The sequence below is a fragment of the Augochlora pura genome, chromosome 7 (genome assembly GCF_028453695.1).
Source record: "Augochlora pura isolate Apur16 chromosome 7, APUR_v2.2.1, whole genome shotgun sequence".
In the NCBI taxonomy this organism is placed as follows: Eukaryota; Metazoa; Arthropoda; class Insecta; order Hymenoptera; family Halictidae; genus Augochlora; species Augochlora pura.
The window spans coordinates 34,072,589-34,091,834 of record NC_135778.1 but is presented as its reverse complement, the minus strand read 5'-3'; the positions used below and the strand labels follow the sequence as shown (position 1 = coordinate 34,091,834).

General features: G+C 42.8%; 1 protein-coding gene across 1 annotated transcript; it reads left to right on the top strand.

Annotated features, from left to right (window-relative positions):
* Positions 1 to 338: 338 nt before the first annotated feature.
* LOC144471996 (nephrin) lies at positions 339 to 18,134 on the top strand. Its single transcript, XM_078184626.1, has 14 exons — positions 339 to 444; positions 3,086 to 3,215; positions 6,552 to 6,760; positions 8,187 to 8,297; positions 9,360 to 9,566; positions 9,658 to 9,812; positions 10,689 to 10,833; positions 11,032 to 11,162; positions 12,150 to 12,309; positions 12,424 to 12,723; positions 14,331 to 14,630; positions 14,754 to 14,978; positions 15,051 to 15,211; positions 15,601 to 18,134. The coding sequence occupies exons 1-14, from the start codon at positions 339 to 341 to the stop codon at positions 15,958 to 15,960; spliced, it is 2,700 nt and encodes an 899-aa protein (XP_078040752.1). The 3' UTR covers positions 15,961 to 18,134.
* The last annotated feature ends 1,112 nt before the right edge of the window (positions 18,135 to 19,246 follow it).

Genomic DNA, 19,246 nt, shown 5'->3' with positions numbered 1-19,246 from the left:
ACAACAAAATAACAACTTCGCGAAGTGCTCGAACGTCGCGTCGTTTTATTGGCTCGTTTGTTAATAAAAATCGTATACTTTTTCGTCGGAGCAGCGTGCCGATATCCCGATCGTTAACGGAGATTAATTATCGCGAGGCTGAAATTGCAATTCGATTAGTTTGTTCGACGCTTGTCGGCTGTTCGGATCAAGTGAAAGTGCATCCGGCAGCAGTCGAAGCAATGCGGCTCACTTTCAGATGCAGTCCCGGCCTCCTAATCAATCCGCCGTTGTCTTGGCTATATCGGGTTCGTTCTAATTTATTGCCTATACATTCGCGAGGGTGTTTACCGATTATAATGGATATTCCCGTTGACGTCAGCAGCGATATCATCGGCCACGAGCTTCCGGGCATCCTGTTACGAAGGTTTATTAAGCTGGAAACGCCGCTTGATGGGATTATCCGTACTGCGTGAGATTGAATAAAGTGACGTAACTGCGATCTCAAGGCCGGTTATTATACTTCCGTGTTCCGCCTCCTTCGCCGACCCCCGCGACGACACCCTCCCGCGACGCCAGTCAACACCCCCGACACTTATAATTTTATTGATTCAACGGTCGACTTTCGGAAATCGCATCGACTTTTAATATTTTTTTTTTCAAGACTAGTTGTAGACGTATCGATACGAAACTTTTTGCATTCGAAAGATCATTATATGGACCATCTTCCAGAATTTTTTCGTTACTAAATATTGATTAGTATCAAAGATGTAGTAATTATTTGCTGAAGCTCCTTCGTCGATTGTCAAAATTACAAACTCGAAATTTCAATCGAGCTAGTAATTTTTTTTTTAAAAGAACCTCTCAATCTTTTTTCATGAAACCTTTTTCGTTCGAAAGACCATTCTTTGGACCATCTTTCAGAATTTTTTCGTTACTAAATATTGATTAGTATCAAAGATGTAGTAATTATTTGTTGAAGCTCCTTCGTCGATTGTCAAAATTACAAACTCGAAATTTCCATCGAGCTAATAATTTTTTTTTAAAAGAACCTTTCAATCTTTTTCAATGAAACTTATTGCGTTCGAAAGATCATACTTTGGACCACGTTCCGTAATTTTTTTGTTATGAAATATTGATCAGGGCCAAAGATACAGCCATCTTCTCGGACACTCATATTTTCGCTGGCGAAATAGTTGCATAGACTCTCCTTTAATTAACGAAAATAAGAAATCAGCGCGGCGTAGATATAAATTCGGACGCGAAGTTGGCCGAACTGCATTCGAATATTGCTACGGCGACAAGAGGATGGAACCGGAAGTTTCGATACTTACAGTGGACAGTTTTGCCATACTTCTCCCATACCGGGCAAGAGGTTATTGGATTCCAATTAATGACTTTTGCAAAATGCCCCGGGGCTCTCAGCCGAAACTAATTTCGAAGTACGGGGATAGTTAAGGCTTCGCCCGGTCAAGAAAGATAAACCTGCCGGACATTGCCGAGGGATCATTGTCCTGGAACAGCTTAACGATTGCTTGTTTAAGAGAATAACTTCCTGGTACTTCCGGATCGAGCACGGCGATCCATCGATCTCAATAAAAACATCAGATTTGTCTCACAGATTATGGATTAACTTTTCGATATTACTGGTTCGACCGAGCCGTTATTAACCCCTTGCAATGTAATAACGAGTCAGACTCGTGATGGAGATTCCACGCAAGCTCTACTAAATTAATAAATTATTAATTTCTTCTAAATCGAAATCAAATTCAATTTTTCTATTATCGAAGTCCGGAAAAGGAAATAAATAAAGGCGATACAAGTAACCAAAATTATCTGGTCCTATTGAGGAAAATATTAAGGACAAATAAGTGCTAATAAATGCAACGTTAACGGAGTCATAGTGCAAGGGATTAAACAGCCGAAAACAAGATCTTCGAGACATGACTGTAGTTTTTACAGTAATCAACATTTTGCAAAGATAAAAATTGTTAGAGTTAGTCCAAAGTATGATCTTTCGAATGCAAAAAGTCTCATCAAAAAATATTCGCAAATCTTTGTTTAAAAAATCGCAGTATCAGCCTCTTCCAATTCCAGATCAACATTTCCTTTATATACAATTTAAAAACATGCCTTCAGAAAAAAATCTGTATCTCCCCCAATCATCGATATTTTTTAACGAAAAAATTCCAAGATCTGGTCCAAATAGTAATCTTTCAAATGCAAAAAGTCTCATCAAAAAATATTCATAAACCTTTTTGTGAAAAATCGCAGTATCAGCCTCTTTCAATTCCAGATCAACATTTCCTTTATATATAATTTAAAAACATGCCTTCAGAAAAGAATCTGTATCTCCCCCAATCATTGATATTTTTTAACGAAAAAATTCCAAGATCTGGTCCAAATAGTAATCTTTCAAATGCAAAAAGTCTCATCAAAAAATATTCATAAACCTTTTTGTGAAAAATCGCAGTATCAGCCTCTTCCAATTCCAGATCAACATTTCCTTTATATACAATTTAAGAACACGTCTGTAGAAAATAACTGTATCTCTCGCAATCGTCGATATTTTTTAACGAAAAAAATGCCAAGATCTGGTCCGCCGAGTAATCTCCCAAATGCAAGAAGGTCCATCGGAAAATATTCCGAAGTTTCCTCGGAAAAACTTGCGCTGCAGCAACGGATAAAGCTTGGCGCGCAAGGATCTCGGAAATAAAAGTGGAAGTCGATGAATAAGTATAAATCGACGTTCCAGTTGTGCGCGTTATGTCAGCTAATTGAGAAAACGTCGAAGGAGCGAATCATCGCCGCCGAAGGAAAACGAACGGGGGTGGGGGGTGGGGTGGGGTGTATTACCGTAATGAAAACATTTCGCTCATTAACGAGAGAGCGCACGGTTATATTACTGGAAGAGTGATAGGAGGACTCGTTTGACGAGAAAACTCAACTCGCAGTCCATGAATTTGTGCCTGCCTGCCTTTGGCGGAGCTCCGCTGAAGATACAGCTTGCGCTATCGAATAATAACATTTTAATATATCTGCTCTTTGACGTCGGCGATTTTCGAAATAATCAGAGTTCTGATAAAAATTCTGCCTTATGTTGCAGGACCAGCTGTCGCGTCTCGGGCCGTTATTCAAGGCACGGCGGAGCTACCTTGCGACATCCGGCCGCCCAGAGACAATGATTCCGCCATTTTGGTCGTGTGGTACAAGAGCGACGTCACGCCCATTTACAGGTAATTTTAATATTCCTATCGATTCGATTATATTAACAGCAGAGAGACGTTCAAGCAATTCATCGTGAGATGGTTCACTCGATTCCAAAGTAAAACAATACTTACATCGTCGTAACTTTTGCAATCTCCAGCGTAACTGGAAAATTTTTTGTACCGGATGTTTCTTAAAAGATGCCAGAAGATTTAAAAAATAGAAACAGGTTGATTTTTTAATATTCTCATTGATGATATTAAAATTGTTCTTAATGTTCCTTCGGGGGTGGTTTCTTACTTTAGCCAGCAGGTTCTCTTACGACCCTCTGTAACTGCAACAATTTTCCGAATATAGAAAATGTTTACATTATAAAATTCCGGAAGAATGATAAAAGACTATGACATAAGAGCAAAGTCGATTTTCCAGCTGCTCTTTTGGATATTTTTAATAGTCTTCGCGAGTGTAGAGACAGAAGACGATTCCTCGCTTTATCTACGATGTTCTCTTTCGAACCGCTGTAACTGACAGAATGTTCAGGCTACCTTGAAAATTTCGGCACGAAAAAATTCGGCAAAGAATCGTAGGAACACAGAGAAAAGTTAAACGGTTCTCCATGATTAAAGAAAATACAGGATCGCGTTTAAGCCGGCGGAGCTCGAGGCTCTAGGAGCTGGCCTTATCTTGGAACCCGGGTCGTTTCGAAGCCGGAGGAAGTCAATCCGGCGAGTCCGGCAGAAGTGTAGATCGAATATCGATAGCCCCGGGTCCCGAGCCGGAAGTCGGTAGTTCCAGGATGTCGCTGTTTCGCCGCGGAAGTGGCCGAAACCGGCTGAAATATGTTTCTTGGGCCAACAGGACGTAAAGCGGCAGCGCGCGCGCGCGCGCGTACTACCTGCTTACGCTCGCGCGGCATTAGCCGGCTCCCGCCGGTACGAACAATAAGGTTTTAGTTTGTAACCGTGCCGCGGCCGCGAATTCACGAAAACTCGAAACGCTCCGAGGCATTCATAGATACGTTCGTAGCAGCGGCGCGGGAATTCGATTTGCGGTATTTCAAAGGGGAGTTATTCCGACCCGAAAAATATCGCGCTGCTTAAGCAATCTCCATAATCGCCCGCGGAACATATTTATCAGAAAATGCGCAGCTCCGCGGAGCTGCGCGCGAAATATCCGGATCGCGTTAAACGCTTCTCAATTAACTGGCTCCGGGCCGACTGTGTCGAACGAGCCTGCATTTTCGAAGCAGTATCGTAGTCGAGCGGAAAAGCATTATTTCGACTGCTCGAAAACCGGGGATCTTTCGGAATATTTTTTGGAAAATCTAGCCGGCGTTTCGCGACGAGACCTACCGCGTTCGAGAAATCATTTCTTCGACTAGCTGTAGCATCTTTTTCGTACAGAAATATTCGTGATTACGAAAATTTAGGACCCACGTTTGCCAAGCCATTTTTCTCGGTTCTTGCCCCACATTTTTAATCGATCGACGCAGTGATTTATTTGCAGAAAATTTATAAAAGTTTGTATCGTTTCACGACATAATTTTACATTTTTTTTTCGTTATAGAACATTGACGATCGCAAAAGATACAGCGATTTTTACAGATTATAGAAACTCAGCTCTGCGTGTATTTTAAATTGACAGAACGAATTTTTTATTAAGAAAACGTGCTCATCTTTTCGAACGAGATCTTTTTCATTCGAAAGATAATACTATGGACCATCTCTCAGATTTTTCCCGTTCGTAAATATTAACGCCGGCGGAAGATACTTTCTCGAATCCTTTTCGTCGATTATTTGTTCAGGTTCGAGCGAGGCGAGTTCGAAGTTCGAGCTCGGAAGAAAAAATCGATGGAACATTTTTTTCAAGGTATTTTTGGGAGCACGGTTCCGGGAAAAAACAAGTCGAAACTTTTACGCTCGCTCCGGTTATAGTGTCAAAGCCGAGCCTGAACTTGGACTCGACGGATGTTAATCGGATTAACTTGAAACTTTCAAGCAGTCTCCTCGGGGTGGAGATGATATCTTTACAGAAAATGTGAGGATCAAATGTTTCAAAAATATCCACGGTAATCCTTTGCGACATTAAACACCGTCGACAAGCTACAAGATTATTTAAACTGGACGGATACCACGGAAAATTGTTATATTTAGCCGGCCGAACGATATTCTTAAAAAATGTACGAACATCGTTGATTTACACGCACCAGCGTAATTAACGCCATCGCCCGGTAGCCAATGACTCCCATGACGCCGGGGGCGTACCATAATTCCGCAATAGTCATCGCGTTAACAGCGAAACCGACTATACACCGACGCACGAGCCACAAATAATTTCTGTTTTCAGAGAACTAATGGAAACGGCTGCTAAACATTCTTCTGATTAATCCGTGGTTTACTTTAACGGCCTAAATAGAGTTACCGTGGCACGCCCGAGGTTAGGCTAGTCCAGTCGATTTTTAATTGTCCAGCTCGACCAATTAAAATCTCTGGTTGACGACTATCGATCCGGAACATGAAACAGGAACAGTCTAATAGTGAACCATCACGCAACACGCGCTGGTATTAGTACACCCCGGCTCTCTGATAAACCTGCAGCCAATGGCAGCGAGGTTAGGGTCGCTTTTCGAAAAGACAATGCCAGAAACAATTTAATTCGCCTCGCTGCCAGCCGCATTTTGGCCCGGAAGGTTCAAGATTAATTAATCAACCGCTTCGTTATCGAGCATCTTCGACAGCGTGACTGATAAACTGTTTTCGATCTAAGAACATCACCGTCGAACGCAACTCTATTCACAAAAACCGTTTACACCGATTAATTTGCATAGAAAATTAGCCGAGTATTCTAGAGTACCCGCTCATATTCTTCTCGATTAATTTATCCGAATTGCCGCGGTCTTTTTAGAACGCGCTCATTACATATGAAATTAATTACTTTAGATTAACGTTGTACTTCCGGGGAACGTTATTTATTCAGACTCGCGTCACATTTTCGGATACACCTCTGTAGCGTAAAATTAATTAACATATTTGCAGTTACTTTCCTTGGTATTAAATTTTTCAAAAGCACCCTTACACGCCGCCGTGTATTATTTAAACTAATGCCAGTCCGGGACTACCGCGGATAAAACTGATTCGATCGAACAGGCATTATATTTTGCGAATATACTCGCAGGATTAACGTTTAATTTTATTCGTTTGCAATTAATCGTCTTCGCGTTAAACCTTGACACAGAAGAACACAGTGGAACGATCGTGTTTCCTCCCCCCCCGGTTATGTTCGTCGTCGGCAGGGCTGCCGGCCCAGTGTCCCCAATTAAATATGCAACGAAAATTAACGAAGGGCTCGGGAACACTTTGTTCCAGTTACGACATGAGGGGCAAACACTCGGAGAAGGCCTCCCATTGGAACGATAAGGATCACCTGGACGACCGGGCGTTTTTCAGAACGGTCACGGAGCCGGCCACCTTAAATATAAATCACATCGAGGAGAGGGACGAGGGGGAGTACAGGTGTCGCGTGGACTTCGCTAAAAGTCCGACCAGAAACTCCAGGATTCATCTGACAGTGATCGGTTCGTTGAACGAGTTTTCCGACCCCTATTCGACAACATTCGCCGAACGTTTCGCGTTTAATATCGCCGAGACAGCGATTCGTCCCCGCTAGTTTTATAAAACAACGAAACGGGACTCGTTTCGTCGCGATCACCTGCCAGCGTTCTTAATTCGTCCATTTTCTCTCGGAATAAGGAACGCTTCGAGATCTAAGCTTCAATGTCGCTATTTCTCTGTTGATTTCACGACGAATCTCGTCGCAAGGGAAAATCTGTCCCGCCATCGTTCGCGGCTATTTTATAAAATCTCCGGAAACTCTCGTTGTCGTTTCTCGCGGAAAGAGAACGGCGGCGGCGCGACGGTACAAGCGTAATTTAGGTAGGCTCCGCGCGGCTAAACGCACAGAAGAACGGTAAGTAGCGGCGCGCGATCGTTTCGACGAACGGCGGCCGCGGAAAAATTGCAGCAACGGGCACACGGAATTTATCAATTAATCTCCGGGACGATGATGGAGCCTCGAATAAGTACCACGGTTTCCTTGGAGAAGTACTAATTGAAAACGTAGACGGAAATTTAATTAAACGAATGTATAGATCAAGAGGTCCAACGTCTATTTAATCACATTGTTACACTTTGAAAATCGCGGGATTAATTACTCCCGGCTTTGTACGTTTCGCCGGGCTTGGGAAACACGCAGTCTCCGGCGGGTCAACCTCTGATCCAGTCTTGCAAAAACATCGCCGGAATTGTTCGGCTTGTAATAACGGAGCCCGCGCGAATCGCTAGCGAGACGCGATATCGAACTCGCGGAAAATCCGCGGCAATTGAAACACGGAATTTCGAAATAATCGAAATGGAACAGGTGGAATTGTTATAACGCGTAATTTGCCTTGAAGCGATCGTAACGGTACTTTGAAATTATTATCGCGACTAGAAATAATTGCGCCACGGATAACTGAACCGGAAACAATTGAATTCGAGATAACGGGAACAAATTCGAAACACTTTTATCGCAATTAGAGCTAATCTGATAAAAATGGAATTTTTGAATTAACCCTTTGCACTCGAGCGGCGATTCTGCGGCGCCATTAAAATTGTTGTAACAGAAATTATTTTCACGGATATCGTGAAAGTTGAAATTGAAAATATTATTGAAAGTATAACTGTTACATGAGTCACGAGACTCAATTTCATATACATAGAATGAACTTTGATATATAAAATGGAAATAGACAGAAAAATTATTTTAGATTTCCAGTTAAAATGTCTTCGAGTGCAAGGGGTTAAGATCGAATCTTGTAATTGTTACTGCAGCTACATATCAACGAACCGAAAATAATTTTGACAAAGCTGCGGATAGTTGAGACCTCGGCGACTTCGAAAATTCGCCGAGAACGATCGCGAGGCGTTCGACCCAGCTAATTCATTTTTGTTGCATCGTCACAGTGCCGCCGCAGAAGCCAAACATAATCGACGAGCTCGGGAAGACGGTGTCATCGGTGGCAGGACCATACGAGGAAGGCGGCAACATGACGCTGCAGTGCCTCGTCACCGGAGGCGAGTATCCCATTTTAATTGAAAACTTTCTTCTCCGCCGCCCGTCCTACCCCCCCGCTTTTTATCGGACCGACGGTCGCGATCGCTCGACGTTTAACACAGACCGATAAATTTCGTCTGTTTAAACAGCCGTTAATGGTTTGCAAACACTCGTCTATCCGATCCCCCGGCTCGAAACAACATGGACGCTGTGCAATGCTACTTTTTACATCGTTGTCCTCTGATCATCGTTACCACGGTCGAAACGGTACTAATCGGTGTCGTTTTGTACAAAGTCACCTGTCTTGTAACGATTTGCACGAAAAGTCGTCGCTTCCTTGTCTCGCAATTTGTTTAGCACGTTCGTCGCCCAGCGCAAATCGCTTCAAATTCTTACCAGGCCCAAATTCGGTAGTCAGGATGCATATGACAACGTTATATTTTATACATTAAATATAAATTAATGTATAACGAATATAATAACGTATGAATTTTTACTATTTTTATTTTGTATGTTTTACATTTGCTGTTGCTTATTCCATTAAATTCCTGTGCTACAAATGGGATTTTCATAAATGAAATAAATAAAATGTTGAATAAGAAGAGCGTCACACCTATATTTGGGTGACGGGGCCCCCACAGAAGCGTACCTGTCACTCAGATATGGTCGACGCGACGACGAACGTGTTAAACAAGGCAAACGATCGCATCGAAAGCAGTTTCGTCGATTCTTGAAACCGCGTCGCGTTGAAAAATCCATAACTCCGAAATTATTTATCGAACACAGCCGGTGCATTTTTTATCCGAAATAGGGAGCTTCGAATTACGTTAAAAAAAATTTGTTTCAATTAACCCTTTGTGGACGGCGACGCTCGACGGGAGACGGTCGCTGTGGACGGCGGGTATTGGAGCGCGCAGTATTTTGGGCGGATATATCCGCCGGCCGTCCGTAACGGTAAACACGCTTAGGCGGATATATCCGCCAGCCGTCCGCAACGGTAAACACTCTTGGGCGGATATATCCGCCAGCCGTCCGCTAAGGGTTAAGAAGTCGATTATCAAGGGCGGCACGAATTGTTCCAGGTCGGCCGGAGCCGAGGGTGAAATGGTGGCGCGGCGAGATGCTGTTGGACTCGAAGGACGAGCCGGGCGAGTTCCCGTCGCTCCGCAGGAACACCCTGAACGTGATACAACTGTCCAGGGCGGACCTCCACGCAGTGTTCACGTGCCAGGCGGCGAACAACAACATCAGCCAGCCAGTTTCTGCGTCGGTGGCGATCGAAATGCACTGTCGGTTTCCGTTTCGTAGATCCGGCCGATAAGAGGCCCTGACGCGATCTTCGAACCGTCATTAATAACACTGCGCGTTCTTTCTCTTCAGTGAAGCCGCTGAGCGTGACGATATCGAGCAACGAGCACGCGCCTCTCAGCGCCGACAGGAAGTACGACATCGTTTGCCTGACCGTGGGTTCGAGGCCACCTGCCAAGTTGTCTTGGTACATGGACGGCAGAGCATTGACAAATCACACGGAGGAGGTATTGTCGTCCTTTGACGAACCTGTACACAATTCTGTTCGATTGTACCGCGTCGCACCTTTTGCTAGTCCATCGCGTTCCATTACGTCACCATCCTACTTTCCTCGTGCTTCACCTCGCTATTATTATTGTATGTATACCCCGCGTCGTACTTCATTAGTCCTCGCTGCATTTATTTTGTATTTCATTGTACTCGGCTGGAATTCATTAGTCCTCGCTGTCTTTGCTCGCACTTCATTGTATTTTCACATAGTTTTTGCCCCCGCCCATTCTACTTTCATTCTACCCGGTCACACGGTTCTTCGCATTCGATTCGGCGAACCCGTATTCCGTCTCGTTCCATTTTCTTGTACAGCGTTGTATTCAATTCTAGCCCATTTTGTACGAATCTATCCTGCTTTGTTCTCCGCTTCGTCGCACTTAATTGCATTTAATTGCACGCATTTTATTTTATCCCGCTCTACCCTACTTTCTCCCACCACCACCACCACCGCCACCGCCACCGCCGCGTCGGCGTTCGATTTTACTTTATTTCGCATCGATTTACCTTGTTCCACTTTGTTCCGCTTTATTTTACCCGATCTCCGTACAATTCACTTGACTCCACTTTGTTCCGCTTTATATTACAATACTTTATTCCAACTTCGACTCGCCTTTTTTTGTTCGCCACTTCGTTCCACCTTGGTTCCTCCCCGTTGTTCGGATCCCACCGTGTTCCATGTTCCCTACCGTTTCGGCCCCCTCCCGTAGTTTAATTCTTTACCGTGCCGAGACGGATTGCGTTCGCTTCGATTTACTTCGACGGCTTTCTCTGCGCCGTTGCAAGGAGAGCTTCAGCGTGAATCTTAACCGTAAAATGCAACTTCGGCGTTAAAGATATCCGAGGACGGCAACAGGACGAGCTCCACGCTAATTTTGCAACCGACATTACTCGATCACGACAAAGTAATTACTTGCCGGGCGGAGAACGGCAAAGTTCAACGGGGCGTGCTGGAGGACACGTGGAAATTAAACGTGTACTGTAAGTACGCTGCGGAGGTTCTCTATATTATTCAACGTTATAAACAAAGTAGTCCCAGCGTCGGCGAAGTATCCGAGTAACTCGAATACCCGGTTCCGAGAGTCTCTCGCGTCCATCCCCGCCCCCCGCCCCGAAAGCATTATGTCACAGTAAAATAACGCGGGACGTGACACTTCTAACCGCTTCGTTCTATTTCAGATGTTCCAATTCTGCGTCTGCAATTAGGGTCGAACATGAACCCGAACGACATCGAGGAAGGGGACGACGTCTACTTCGAGTGCAAAGTCAATGCTAACCCCGACGCTTACAAAGTGATATGGAAGCATAACGTTAGTTGAACCGTATACGCGAACATTCTCCATTAACTGATACACACGGCGCGACAAAATGATTGGACATCTCAAAATTTCTCGCGTTTCTCGAAACCGATAATGTTAAAACTGAAAAACCAAAAAATAAAAATAATTAACACGCGAGAATACAGCCACTGATTATGCTTTTTTACAGGAATTATATCTGTTTACGTAAAAGACGAGTACGACAAAATGATGGGCGCGCGTGCAGAAAAAATATGATTTTCATTTAATTTTAATATTTTATTTAATTTCAATGTGTATAGATTCATTTCTTTTCCAGAACCGCTAACATGCTAACATTTGCTACCGACTTCTCTGTTTCTACTGTCCTATCATTTTGTCGTACCCGGTTTTCACGTAAACAGATATAATTCTTGGAAAACCGCGTAAACATCGATCGCTATTTCGTGTATTACCGAAATAAGGATGCTGTTTATACAGCTACATGCAAAACCTTTCTATACATTATTGGTTTTGAGAAACACGAGAAATTCTGGGGTGTCCTATCATTTCGTCGCGCAGTGTCCCCTGCAACCCGGTTAGGTTAAATCTTAGAAAGCAACGGAGCCCGTGTTATTGGACGTAGAAAGTAATTTTCAGTTGAGAAATTATTGCGACTCATTATTATCCTGCGCGACGAATCAATATTCAATTTCGCGAACAAAACGATTAATTATTAGCCTGCCGCATACATCAATTTCCAATTTCAAGAATAATACGGTCTACAATTAACTTACTCGATAAATCAATGCTCGATTTATTAATAAAACGCGGGGCTGATTCGCGAAATGTAAAAGGATCATTACTATTCAATACCATTACGAAAATTCTATTCGTATCGTGCTCTGTGAGCGGCGCAGTTCCACCCCCACCGCCGAATATTTAATTGATCCTCTCGTTGATGAAACGAGCAGCCGGGACTGCAACGCGCGCCCGGATACAATGTGCGCGCAATTTTAGGGCAACGTGATTCAAAACAACGCAAAGAACGGCGTGATAGTGCAGCAGTACGACCTCGCTTTGAGGGTGGTCAATCGCTCCCAGGCCGGAAATTATACTTGTATTGCCAGCAACGTCGAAGGAGACGGTTACAGCAACAACGTGGAACTGAAAATTATGTGTAAGCTATATTCCACGTTCTAATCTATCCCGGTGGGGGGTTCGGGGGAGAAAAAAAAAGAAAGGTCGAACACACACCCACCCCATGGCATATATATATATTTCACGTTTCCAGACAAACCAATCTGCGTGCCGGATCAGAAGCGAATTTACGGCGTAACCAGGCTGGAAGACGCCAGGATCATTTGCAGGGTGGAGGCTTATCCGCCGCCGGAGAGCTTCCGTTGGACATTCAACAACACCGAGGAGATGGTGGACGTGCCCCAAGCGCGTTACAAGAATTCGACCAGGCACATGCAGAGCGTTCTCACCTATCGGCCGGTCACTGAAATGGACTACGGCACCGTTTTTTGCTCGGCCAGTAATAACGCCGGCCAGCAGAAAAATGCTTGCGTGTTTCACATCATTCCGGCGGGTACGGGTCTTGTCAAAGGATATTTATTGCCGTTGTGCCGGTCGGTCCGTGCCATTAGAAAAACAAGTCGCGTTCGCTGTTCGCAAACGACAGGGAGAACTCTGTCTTCTTTGTGCTTTCTGTTAACTGCGCGTCGATTTCTATTAGAAATAATATTCCGGATGGCGCGAAGACGTCTCAACGACGTCCATTTTAGGCCGCAACACAGAATGAGAATGGAACGTTAGCTCCTTGCACTGTTGCTCTTTTCATGCTGCGACGATTAGCACTTATTCGTACTTAACCCCTTGCACTATTACGTCTTTCAGAGCTACGTTGATTACGACTGTTTTGTCCTTAACCCTTTGCACTCGGTTGTCCCCTCCCAGGGGAGATCGGAATTCTAGTATATGACTAAACATTAAAGTTTATTAGCGATTTGCAACTATTTCTCGATGTCTAGAAATTCATATAAATCGAATATTATTATAACAATATTATATATACATATAATAATATAAATATTTATAAGCGCTGGTAGGTAACATCCATGATGGCGCCGAGTGCAAAAGGTTAATTATTTCCTTGTTGTCATGATTCCCCTCGTTTACATTCATTTTCAGATTTCGATGACAAGAGATTGAAATTTTGTTTCGATTTAATAGAAATGAATGGCAGCTACATTTGTCGAATCATGCACGAAACGTTCGTCACGAGTCTGACTCGTTATTATAGTATGATTTTCCTAATAGGACCAGACAATTTTTGTTTCCTGTATTGTCTACATTTACCTTTATTTCTATAGTTTAATAACAGAAGAATTTATTTTTATTTCGATGCAGAAGAAATTAATAATATTCATGTTCAGTAGAACTTGCATTAAATCTTAACCTCGAATCTGACTCATTATAGTGCAAGGGGTTAGAGAGTAAATAGATGAAGTATAAAACAATGTAGCTGACGGAATAAATCGTGGACGTCTATGTGTTATAACTAACAGGATATTATAATCATTAACACGTTCCGTGCCACGTGTACGATGGCACATGCTTACATGTACATGCCCTTGCACTATGACTAATTTTATGCTGTTATTTGTCCTTAATATTTTGAATAATAGGACCAAACAATTTTTGTTTCCTTCATCGTCTTTATGTACTTTTGTTTCTAGACTTCGATAAAAGAAGAATTTACCTTTATTTCGATGTAGAATGAAGTAATAATGTTCATATTGAGTAGATCTTCCGTGCAATCTGTATCGCGAGTCAGACTTGTTATTATAGTGCAAGGGGTTGTTAATGCGTCAAAAAATAGTTTATGACAGATTTAAAATTCAAGAATTAATTCCCAGCACAAGAATGGATCGTAATGAGTTTGTTTTATTATTATATATATACGATAATTAATGGTTACATATGGTATACCCAGTTTTAGGAAAGTAACAAATGACTAGCGTCAGGTGTCAAGTAAAAATAGCTTGGCACGGATTGTGTTAAAAACCTACGGTCTAATAATAATAATATTAATAATAGTAATAATAATAATGATAATAATACTAATAATAATAATAACAATAATAGTAATAATAACAATAATAATAATAATAATGATAATCCCCTTGTAAACAGGCAAACCAGAATCGCCGTACAACTGCACCCTATCGAATCAAACGACAAAGTCATTGTCGGTGGAGTGTTTCGCCGGTTTCGACGGCGGCCAGCCGCAGCATTTCCTCTTAGAAGTATTCGACCAAGCTACAGGAAAGTTGCAGGCGAACGTCACGTCGAGAGAGACCGCCTCGTTCACGGTGCAGGATCTGGAGCCGGGGAAGGTCCTGAACATGCTCTTGTACGCGGTGAACGCTAAGGGCAGAAGCGATCCGACGTTGCTGGAAGGGTTCACGTTGAAAATCGCCGAGAAGCAAACTGGTAAAAATAATTCCGCTAGATCGTGGTAGAAACAAGTGATCGCCGAAAGGGAAGGGTTAATATCGTCGACGAGGACCGGCCTTCGACATACTGACACAAGAGCAGTGCGTGTTCTGTTCACAGGTACTCCGGTGCCATTCGAGATCACCCCGTTGCTGGGGGGTTTGATCGGAGTGGTCACCGCGTTGCTTTTGATCACCATAACCATACTGGCGGCCATGAAGATCCGAAGCGACAGAAGAACGCAGCGGCCGAACGATCTGCCGCTGAAGAAGGGGACCGCCCCCAGCTCCGAGGACCTCTACGACACCGACGACAGAAATCCTGACGTGGTCCCGATAAACAAAGGTACGCGACTTTTGCGAATTAATCGAGCCCGTCTTGCAAGATCGTGCGTTTAACGAGACATCGACTCGACAGGCTCGGACTATCAGCTGACTGGTTCGATATCTGGGACGCCTTTGGCGGTGCAGAACACCCCCGACGGCATGCCGCCGTCTTCGCTGTCGGTTCAGCAGGTGAACCATCTCCAAGGATTGCCGCCGTACTCGCACGAGTACAACAATTACCCCACGTTACCGGTAAATGAAACGACAACCAGAACAAAAGTATCGCAGCGAACGGAGAACTGTTCCATTTGATCCCTTCAGAGATCCCTTTAACCCCTCGCCGTACGAGTCAGATTCACGGCGGAGATACGAACGTTACTCCGTTCCTTTACGCCGGAATAAAATTCCGTCCTCTCGCGAAACGATATTTTAATCGTTCCACTAAACGCGGACAGACAATAAATATCAATTTTCTTTTACCTGAACTTGTTGCAATCCGAAAAGATGCTTATCGTTGTAACTACGAAGAGAATGGGTACGACAAGGGGATTAATCGTCTCTCCCTCTGCCCTTGGCAGCCCCTCTCCGCCGTCGCCGTCGAGCGAGGCTCCCCCCGGTTAACGAATGAATTAATTTCGCAGCTGTCAGGTGAAATAACGTACGCGGAGCTCTGCCTAACACGACCAACGACCCTGTCGACGTTAGCGAACGACACGAAGTTGACTAGCATAAGCGGAGTGGGTAGTTTAAGCACCATCCAAGGGTACGGCGGCGGTATCGTGGGCGGGAAGCCCTTCGCGAAGGAGTCGACGATCTACGCGTGCATAGATCACAACGCCAGGCCGTCGAAGATCGACGTGTCGAGTGCGTCGTCGTGTGCGCCGACGCCCCTGTCGGCGAAGAGTGCGTTTCAGGACTTAAATGTCGGCAAGCATCATCCCTCGATAGAGATCGTGACCGTTCGCACCCCGCTGATCTCCACGCAGGAGAGCTGTGTATAGGGATGCGACCCTGACGCGCTGAACGTCAACGAGTACTATGTTTGATGTGGTCACGATGTGATTAGGCGGCGCGTCCGGCTGCTCACGGGATCCAAGTTCACCGTTTCTCATAACGTAAGACCCTATTATGCTCTTCAATGTGTGGTGTAAAGTAGTCGAGAGAGAGAGAGAGAGAGAGAGAAAGAGAGAGGTTGTCGAACCGGTGGATCTTAACTATGACGAATGGAACAAAGACATAGAGTGCAGGAACACGGTGGAACAATCAGTGTTTCGATAGCGTTAATTATTCTTCAAGGATATTGATCGACGTAACCTGAATTTGATCGTGGAGACTGATTCGAGAACATCTTATATACCGCGTAACCGCCTGGACTATTTTTAATTAGCCTGTGGATCTTCGTGCACTTCCCGGGGGGAGCATGATCGAAAGCTACGAGAGAATTCAAATCTGGAATTAATGCGATTCTTAGTTGCGTTGCTCTATCTTTTATGAGAATGATTTGGAGGCGGAGTAAATGTTTCATTTCTGTATCCCGAGGTGACGATTATCGTTTCGCACGAAGATCTATAGTCTAGTTACGATCCTTGTGTTGACAGTACATGCGTTATGCAACAAATTCGAACGATATTATTATTATTATTATTATTATTATTATTATTAATATTATTATTAATATTATTATTATTAAGTTCTCCGGTTTTGTATAACAATGATTTTGTATATTGCATACGTTGCTCGACACGAAGAATTTTGATTATTCGATTGAACAAAATGAATTTTATAAATATATATAAATATAAATATATATATATATATTTGTTGCTTTTAAAGTATGTATTAAATATTATAAAGAAAAATGTAAAGTATACAGAAAACGTAATTAGGATGTACGACGTATGATTTGATATTTTCGACTTTCTAACCGATTTTCATTCGCACAAATTAACTTTAAATACTTCCATTCCATCAACTGCTTCTAATTAAGTCTTCTGTACCTTCCATCGATCATCTACATATACGTATACTTTCCCCCGAATGCTTGCGAGAAAGTTCTGAATCGAACGCCTTCCGCCGGGTGTCTGACAAATAAATTCCATTTTTCATTGAGCAGTGTCCGAATTGAGTTGAAACGATTAGTCTAGCGACAAACATTTCACTGCCTCTTCTAACGACCAATTTTATTGTAATCGCGGGGCGTCCGTCTCACGGTCCCGACCACGCAGAAATTCAAGCGATCCGGTGTATTATAATTCGACAATTCGATGGAAAATTGTCCGCACCAATTTAAAAGAATAAGAACTAAATAAGTATTTATTTCTTCTATCGATACGTTGACTAAGTTCTATTTTAAACTCTTTCGCGTGTAACGCGTGTGTATCAAGGATAACATACTTTATTCGACGCGGTTGATCAACGAATAATTTTCCGTAGCCTGTATATATTGTAAGGACTCGAACGAAAAAAAATCTCTCCACGTATCTTCCTCTTGTTCCAGCAACAACGGAACTTTCTCGCCGGTGTACCACGAACAACAACGTTGAATTGCCATTCTAACTCTGCAGAACTTATGGTTTTCTAACATTCGGTTTCCGTATGTGTTCACGAAATGTACTACATTTTGGTAGATGATAAGAACGGATACGTGTTAAAAAAAAAGAAAAAAAAGAAGAACTTGTTTGTAAATATGTGATTATAAGAATGTAAAACTACGAGAACGTTGGCGGGGGGGAAATAAAAGGTATAAGGAGGAGAAGTAAATAGCGGGACAACGTGATCGTAGGTTTTTTTAATAAGCGAACGTACCTAGGTATTGAATCCGAGGTTTATAAAGAATAAATTAAGAGTGCTATTGGTACCGTTTGCGGAGTCCGTGAAATTCGCGTTCGCGTTCTTTGCGAAGGGATCGACGGTTGAGGGAACGGTCGATAAATTCGTTTCGAAAGAACGCGGGCCTGCGATTCGCGCGGATGCGAGAAGTATGAACAGTGAGTGTGTATGATTGTCCGAACCAATCATGACTTTGTAAAGAAAGTTCAAGTTCATATACTATAATATTTAAGTTGTATTGTACGCGTATCAGGTTTTGTTCGCAAACGATACAATAAAAGACAAGTTTTCAGAAAAAATATACGACGTCGATGTTTTACTTACTGTTTGTTGTTCAAACGCGCCACTTAATATGTATGATAAGCGAGACGGGTCGATAATAAGTCAGACGGCGTGTATCTGTCGTTGCCTGACTTATCATTGATCTATACTACTTTCAAGCGCTCGAAAAGAACGTAACCTTCCCAGTAGTATAAGTCAATGATAAATCGGACGACCGAAACCGTGGACGACTGATTTATTATTGTCATGTACTACTTGTATTATCGGAGACTGTAACCTTGTAAGTAGCACAGGTCAATAATAACTCGTCCAATTACAGATAGTACAAAGCTGTTTTAAATCAGAAATCCAATAATTTGGATAAGAAAATAATACTGACACGCTATAAATACACTACTGAAAATAATTAAGACATCATCTTGAAGATTAAATAAGTGAAATGTGTACGAAGAGAATAAACATATTACAATTTAAAGTCAATAAGAGAAAGTTACGTTACCTTATATCTGCACAACGAAGATTATTGGCATTATTAACATTATTGAACATTCTGGGCATCTGTAAACACTTTTAAACACATTACAATCACTCCAAGTTTCCACTAACAATCGCTCCAACTGTACTGATTGAAAACAGTTAAACGGCTTCCGATTTTTCGATATAAATCGATAGCACCCTGTCGGACGATTATCGAAGATTCGCGCGTCTTTCGCGACACCTGTTGCGTTTACGTGTTGCTCTGAGTTTGATTAAAATTTGCGCGAAGTATAGAACAGTTTAATAAATAAAAATATCGTAATATTATTGTGATAATGGATCATCTCCCTGCTGTAAATGTAAGTAACCATTATTCCTGTTATTATAAATGTATTGTATGTTTTAATGGTTCTAACCTTCATTGACACATACGCGCGAATCAAGTTCGATGCTTCCACGTATTTTGCGAGAGAACTCTAGAAAGATTAACAGCAACGCTAAATATTTTATATTATAATTATTAGAGAAGTCTCTCACTGCTTGTCGTGTCCCTACTTTATCGACATGTCGGTAACTTGCCGAACAGTTTGTGGGTTTTACCATTAGATGAGTTATCGATGTATCCTCAATATGAAGTTCGGATTCTTCGCGCTAGAAGCGCTGTTTATTTTTATTCGAATTAAAATCGAAAGAAATTCA